Source organism: Nelumbo lutea, chromosome 3 (genome assembly GCF_056320005.1).
Source record: "Nelumbo lutea isolate HS-2025 chromosome 3, American lotus-T2T, whole genome shotgun sequence".
Classification (NCBI taxonomy): domain Eukaryota; kingdom Viridiplantae; phylum Streptophyta; class Magnoliopsida; order Proteales; family Nelumbonaceae; genus Nelumbo; species Nelumbo lutea.
In genome coordinates this window covers 66,447,650-66,455,467 of record NC_142686.1, presented here as the reverse complement: position 1 = coordinate 66,455,467, position 7,818 = coordinate 66,447,650, and the positions used below count along the sequence as shown (strand labels likewise).

At 34.1% G+C, this 7,818-nt stretch overlaps 1 protein-coding gene across 2 annotated transcripts; it reads left to right on the top strand.

Annotated features, from left to right (window-relative positions):
• Nucleotides 1–1,319: 1,319 nt before the first annotated feature.
• On the top strand, nt 1,320–6,696 carry LOC148865395 (elicitor-responsive protein 3-like). 2 transcript variants are annotated; one of them, XM_088979536.1, is made up of 8 exons: nt 1,320–1,468; nt 1,579–1,647; nt 1,786–1,890; nt 1,990–2,116; nt 4,654–4,725; nt 5,982–6,027; nt 6,128–6,293; nt 6,394–6,696. In XM_088979536.1, the coding sequence occupies exons 2-8, from the start codon at nt 1,614–1,616 to the stop codon at nt 6,429–6,431; spliced, it is 588 nt and encodes a 195-aa protein (XP_088835662.1). In that variant the 5' UTR covers nt 1,320–1,468; nt 1,579–1,613; the 3' UTR covers nt 6,432–6,696. The 2 variants fall into 2 exon arrangements, with proteins under 2 accessions (XP_088835662.1, XP_088835663.1); XM_088979537.1 differs by lacking the exon at nt 1,320–1,468 and having other exon boundaries at nt 1,489–1,647.
• Nucleotides 6,697–7,818: the final 1,122 nt, after the last annotated feature.

The window sequence follows — 7,818 nt, the reverse complement described above, 5'->3', positions numbered from 1 at the left end:
GCCGACAGATATGACCTCCGGCTTAGCCCATTATTTTGCAGTTTAACAAGTCTATCTTGGCAGTTTTTGGTTGCGACATTTAAAATGTTTAAGCTGGCGGTTTCTTATTAGAACCACCATCTTTTCTCTTGCAAGCCAGCGTTTTTTTCAAACCGGACGGCTGGATCGTGCCCCTAAGGCAGCAATTTTTTGTCTCTAAGCCGGCAGTGACAAAGCCGGGGGGTCGCAACCGTTGGCTTAAGTTTAAGACAGCGGTTTTCATGACTGAGCCGGCGGTTTTGCGATCACTAACATAACCCCATTTTTCTTGTAGTGGGACTAAAGCCAATGCAGGTGATGTATATATGCTTGTTGACTAAATTCTTGTTTGAGTCGATAATCTCTATGAACCAAAATCCTATTGGCAAAGTCCATGAACTTTGCCAACTGATTAAACTGACATCTTCATTAAAATAATAAGAATAAGATATTACACTAGTATTAAATTGCTTATTGACTTTTCAATTGTAAAATTAAATAAATCTAATTCGGCTAATTTGAACATATAATATGATTATATAATCGATTTCCTAGTTGTCAATGCAATGTTAAGCCCATCGGTTGTAGCTTGTTTACAAGCAAGCATAAGCAAGTGGTGTCTGAATTATTCTACAATGATGTGGAATCAATAAAAAAATAATCGACTCAATCTTATCAGACAAGTTACTTGATTAGAAAATAATGTTAATTTTCTTGGTGCCATGTATATTTGATTCATTGAATAAGTGATAAGATGGAGCTTAATTGCATGGGTCAATCTCTCCCTCTTTCTCTTTCTCTTTCATTTCAAACTGCGTACACTTGCAATCTGAACCCTTATTTTGTTTGTTCAATCTAAACACAATTAATGAATTTCAAAACAGTGGGCCAGTTTATCCGTTCATCTTATATTATAAACAATGACCAAGTGGTATGTACGCATCTTATGTCTATCATTTTTGGGGTCTCTAGCAAGTAACGCGGCTTATAATCGAATAAGTAATCAACCCACTAATTTCCCCGAGTTTTGTCTTATTGGCTTTTGTTTAGCTATTTCTAAAGATAAGGTTTGAGTTTAGGGTTCAGAGAAATCATTCCACCTAAAAGTTTAAATTGTTAAGATGAGGTCCTTGAATAAGTGCATATTCTCTAACATGCCCTTTTATACAAAAATTTATTGGGCTTGAAATATGAATAAGCACAGATTCACTTATACCATGTGCTGAATTAATTAATTATAATGGGAGTAATGAGAATATCATTTGGTCTAAATGACTCTGATACTCTCAAAGAAACTATTTAACCTAAAAGCTTAAGCTCTTAGGTGAGGTAGTTGAATAAATTGATATTCTCAAATGATAGTAAGTCCGAATTTGATAAGAATGTCATCATGACTGGGCCAAGTTAAATGGTAAACCTGAATCGAATCAAGTCTAATCAGCCCTAAAAGGTATTTAAAATTGAACGGACTCGGTCCATTCCTTGGGTTTGATCTGTTCTTGCATTTCTGGTTCTTTAAATGGATCGTTTCCTCTTACGATGATGTATCATTTGATACAGAACTCCATCCAGTACTCCACACACCACAGGCATCCATGTCGATTCAAGGCCTTCAGCTTGAGGTTACAGGTACGCATGCATGCATGAGCCTATCTCCAATCACTCGAATACAGATTGGACGGCAACACGCATAAGGATTTATATGACATAATCATCAATTTCTTCATCTTCCATCTTTAATTTGTTTCTGGGTTTCTCTGGTTACAGTTGTAGGATGTACTCGGTTGAAGGACAAAGAATGGTTTTCAAGGCAAGACCCATATGTTTCCATTGAGTACGGGAGCGCCAAGTTCCGGACCAGGACCTGTACTGGTACATGTCTTGTCTCCAATCTCCATCCATTAGTTTTTTCCCCAGTTGCGTATAATTTGTTATTACTCTGCTGAATTCTCTTTTCATGATTTGGTTCAGATGGAGGCAAGAACCCCAGTTTCCAGGAGAAGTTCAGCTTCATGCTCATGGAAGGGCTAAGCGAGTTGAGTGTTTCAGTCTGGAATAGCCATAGACTTACAGCCGATGATTTTATCGGCAGTGGAAGGTATTCTTCTCTCTCTCTGAAAATTGTTCATATACGTGTCATGCACTACTCTTGGTCTCTTTTATATGTGCCCTAATTAAGGATACAGCAAAAGGAACGTGCAGTGCGTATCTATACATGATTCACCTTTCAAAACCCAAAATTCTATGTAGGTGTTTGGCATTAATGCCGTTATTTCAAAGCCATTTTTCTGAGGAAACGGTGTTGTATGGATATGGGTCTGTGACACGGTTTTGTCGGAAAACAGCCCCTTTTCTATTTTGTTTGGCATCAATACTGTCACATAAATTATTTTCTGAAGAAAGAACACTGGTTTTATTTAGTACTAAGACTATATAGCTGTTTTCAGCATTGGTCTACATTAACCAACACTTTAGATGATGCCAGCCATATTATTATACCATTCAGCAACGGTTCTGAAAATGAGAAAAAATGCCAAATTTAATGTTGTTTCAAACCATGCCATCCTGATTTTCAAGGCATGATCTGGGCAATGTTTTTTATATTTTTTTTTAATGAAAAAAATGGAACCAAACATCTTTGCCGTTTTCTGGACAATGGCATTGATGCCAAACACCGCCTATATCAACATTCTATCAATTCAATAAAAGGTGATTTTGCATGTATATCTGCACGGATGGCATAACATTACCAAATGAAAGTGAGTGATAGAATTATATGGTTTTCTATGAATGGTCGGTCCAAATTAATGGTCCGTATCGTGGTGTTGGAATCCTGCAGGAATAGAGCTGCAGATGGATATCGGACCGAATTTGAATAAGAATGTCTAAATCTGGTCCAATAAGGATCTTACATATCCAAATCCAATTTGACATCCGATGGATATGTAGACCACAGAATAGGCTATTTTAATCCTACCACAGATTTGAACTCTATTTATTTAGGGATATCCGATTTGATTAAAATATTAATAAATTTAGATAAAATTAATATAAATTTATAAAAATTAAATATAAAACATAAAAACATATTCTATAAATAAAATATATCTAATCCGAGGTCCCATTTGATTCTGAACGAATTAAATACTAAAATAAGATAGGATCCTTTATTTATACATCCATTACACACTCTAGAGCTTCACATATTTACTAAAACCTCAATAAAACATCCCTTAGCGTTTTCTGCAACTGCTTAATTAATTTACTATCAGGAATTGTTTGTATTTTTATTTGGGAATTAAATGTGTTACATGACCTCTTTTTTAAGTAGAAAATGTGAAAGGGTATGAGGCTAGTTTTTTATTCCAAAACTACCCCTAACAGCTCTCATATCAACATTTTAGAAATAAAACTTAGGGGCAAAATCAACATTTTGTTTTTTTCTTTAATTTTTTTTTATCAATTGGGGGAAAACTATATATCTATCTATACGATATTATATAGCAACATAGGCCATGTGAGCAGCCCTCTCCTCCCATTCCCCCTTTTCTCATTTCTCCTTAAGGCTCTCTTCTTTCTTCCATACCCTTTCCCAACCTTTCCATATAGCCACATGGCATCCCTCTCTTCATTATTAGAGTCCCACTCCAACTCTCTCTCTCTCTCTCTCTCTCTCTCTCATGTTCCCAATCACTTAGCCAATTCCCTCCTAAAATTTTCACAAAACAATCTCTCCCACCTAAAATTCCTCCTAAAACACCTCTTAATCTATGTTATATACCCAATAAACCATCTAAAAACCAAAAACATGGTTAAATTAATTTATGAAATATTTTTTATATTTTCAGTAATTACTAATATTATTGAATATTATTTAGTAAATATCAACACCTAAACTATAATTTTTTATAATTTTGGTAAATTGGAAAATTTAGTTACTAAAAATTACATGCTGAAAATTACTGATTTTGGTAAATTTTGAAAATTAAGTATTGAAATCAATAATTACTGAAAATTTTATGATTAATTAAAATATTAATAAATACAAATTTAATAATTAAAAATTACCGGTAATTGTTTTGGAAAATTTATTTCAATAAATATATATTTATTTTTTACATTTTTTGTAATTTTGATATTATCAGTATTTTTTTTAGAAATAAGTAGTTATTGATATTTTCACTAATTTTGGTCAATTGTAATATTTAATGATATTATCAGATAATAATGAAAAACTTTTGGTGGAAAATTAATTTCAATAAATATAAGTTTATTTTTTATATTTTGAGTAATTTTGATATTTACTATATTTTTCAAGAAATAATTAGTGATTTTGGAAATATAGGGCCATTTATAAAATTTTATGTAAAAAATAAAATGATTTTAACAAAAGAAAATAAAAAACCAGGTCAACTATTCATATATACATTGTTGTGGGGATTTACCCACGTATACGCCCAAATTACCCAGTCATATATCGATTCTTGTATTTTCTTCTCTGTAATTGTGTTTTGGTTCATGTTCTCTTGAATTCTAACACAAGCAAGAAACAACCTGTCCAAACATAGACAACAAAATGATAAGTTTTCTCATCAAGTTGCACTGAATTCTTCAACATATTGTTTTTGTCTCTAGGATTCAACTCCATAAGGTTCTTTCTCAAGGTTACGACGACAACACTTGGTCGATACAATGCAAACAAGGAAGGTAAGATGAAATCTGCTCAAAATTGATTCTGAATTTGTACACTTGATGGCTGTGTTTAGGGTTGTTTAATCAATTATAACGCCCCACATTAGGACATTTGCAGTTGACGGGGACTGGATCTAGTAGCCACAATACAATAAGCACATTCAATGAGCACTTGATAAATATTCTGACAACTATCAAAAGTGGTTTTTGATCTTTTTCATGGGTAAGATGGGATTATTTTAAGGGATGTGTGTCAAAAAGTTTTCCAAGTGCTAATTGAATGTGCTTACAATGTTGTGCTTACCTGATCCGAATTGTGGTTGATGTGTGGGAGATCAGATATGCTGAACACAATGGCTGTGGGGTACTTTGGAACCAATGGTGATACCCACACCAATCATAAATTGATTATATGGTTGACAACAACTCAATCTCACTCAGCATTTATGACTGGTGTGAGGAATTATCATTGATTCCACAGCCTAGTTACTTCAAAGTCATTGCCTTCATCTATGGTGGGGTGTTATCACTTAGGGTTGATCATCAAAAACTGAAAACCCCAAAAACCAAGTTGAACTAACAAGACCAAATAAAAAATTCCGGTTAATCAAATTGGTCAGGTCGGTTTTTAATTAAACAATATAAAAAACTGGTGGTTAACCCAACTGACAATACATATATTTATATATATTATATGTATATTTATGTATATTATTTATATTTTTCATATATATTTATAATATATAAAATATTATTTTTTATTTTTTATTTGTTATATAATATTTTATATGTATTTCTATTTATTTGTTATATATTTATATATTTATTTATAATATACATTATAAATATAAACAATCAAAAAATCGATGAACCAAACTGATGATTAATCAAATTGGTCAATCAGTTAACGGATTGACTTTGGTTTGGTTTCAGTTACCAGTTTTTCAACCAAAAATACCAACAGTTCAGTTAAAAAAATAAGCCTATGGTTCAGTTAACCAAAAAGTGAATACCCCTTTAGAGTTTAGACTGCATTGATGCATGGCAACCCTGAACACACAGCCATCAATGCAGCCTAACTTGACTTACTCAAAGTAATTGAGAATGCTGCACTTGCATTCAAACACGTAATGGGACAGTGGTGATCATAGACTAAGTGGAAGTGTAGGAAAGTGCAGCGGAGGCAGATGATCAGCTACTCAAAGTTTATTGATATATTTAAGATCTGAAACGTATACTTGTAAAATAACATAACTTACAATCTATGGTAGATATGCTGGAGATGTTCGAGTCATATTACATTGTCCAAATTTCAACGTAAGCTTCAACACTCTAGCTAGTTCAGCAATTTCTATTACTACTCACATAACAAACAAGGTCTTAGATGTATCTTACCTTATTTAATTGTCCACTGCAGAAACAAGTACTGAGCCATACCGTCTCCATCTCATCAATGACACATCCAGTCCATCAGCATCCGGTTCAGCCTCATTTCCCTTTATTCCCTCCTACTCCATCTGTGTTTCCTCCCCAACCATTCCCACCAACAACCTATCCTCCACAGTCATACCCACCTCACTCAGGTAGCTTTCTTTATCTCTGTATTTTTGGTTCCTTTAGATATATCACCATTAACTTTTCATCCATGGAGTTTCTGACCATTTGTGGAATTCTTATTTGCAGGACCATGTCCTGGAGTCTATCCCCCACCATCCTTCTGAACTGCAACTTCGTATATATATAACAATGTTCATGGGGAATGAAATTACCCAATCGAGTGCACAAGTTATAGCTAGTAATTGTTGTTGTTAGTGAGATGTAATAATAGAGAATACTATTGATAATCATCTTGTCCAAATGTCCAAGACTGAGGTTGCCTCTCTGGATGTTGGGAGAAATAATTAGGTACTTATATATTTTTGTGTTAGCCCGTTAATTATGTACCGATATTTCGTTTTCTTTGGATTTATGATGCATTTTTATTAATTCTTTTGCTGATGTTTATTATTTTCCTTTTAAGTCTGCATTTTAATTGATATATGCACAATAAAAGGTTTGGTATAATATTTATGGACATATAAGCTAGCTTCCAAAACCAATCGATGTGTTAAATGGAGAAATAAAAGACTCATCAGTTATCACTCATGCTCACTTTGAAGGGGTGAGTGCTGATTGGAAATGTTACAGGATAAGAAACGCTTTGTAATTAAATAAAGCTTGTTTTCTTAAGCACTTAGACTAACTTATGTACTATTATAAAGCTGATGTTTGCCTTAATTTTGGTGCATGTCATAAAAGTTACCTTACATATATAATATCAATTTATATCTTTACTATTTATTTGAGTTCACATCTATGCCCCCCACATCTCCACCTTGCATTGGGAACATCTCTTGATAATATGTACGGGAGATGAGAAGTAGTGGTATAAATTGGGCCGGGCTCATTGACTTTGGATCGGCTTGGCACGGCTGGCACGATGGCATGCGGGCTATGCTAGGCCCGACACAATGGTCCATGTCATGCTGGGCTGGCATGACACGATCAAACAGGCTGCGGGCAGCAGGTCATGCCGCCCACGACCCGACCCAACACGACCCATATATATTATTTATATATTTATATATACTTATATATATAATATTATATTATATAAATTATAATTATATAATATATTAATAAAATAAACATTTGTTTTCAATTTTATTATACTAATTTATTTAATTATCGTATATATAAACAATTGTATACCTCAAAATTTTATGTTTTTTCTTTTAATTTCTTTAAATAAATAGGCAAAAATAGCTTTTGCCCGACCCATGGCCCGGCTTGGGCCAAGACTTAGCCCATGGATCAACCCAGCCCGCGACACGGCATGACATGGGCTTGGGCCATGGGCCGTGCTGGGCCGACCCCAATCTTTTCAAGCACGACCCACTTTACACCTCTAATGATGAGACATAACTGGAAGATGTTCCCAATACTAGGTGGGGATGTGCTATGGGGCACAGATGTGAACTCCATTTACTTGCGTGCGCCCTTATGCTAGTTCTATTAATCAGTAATCTCAGCTATGTTTCCTTAGGCTCCATTTGGGAAGAGTGTAAA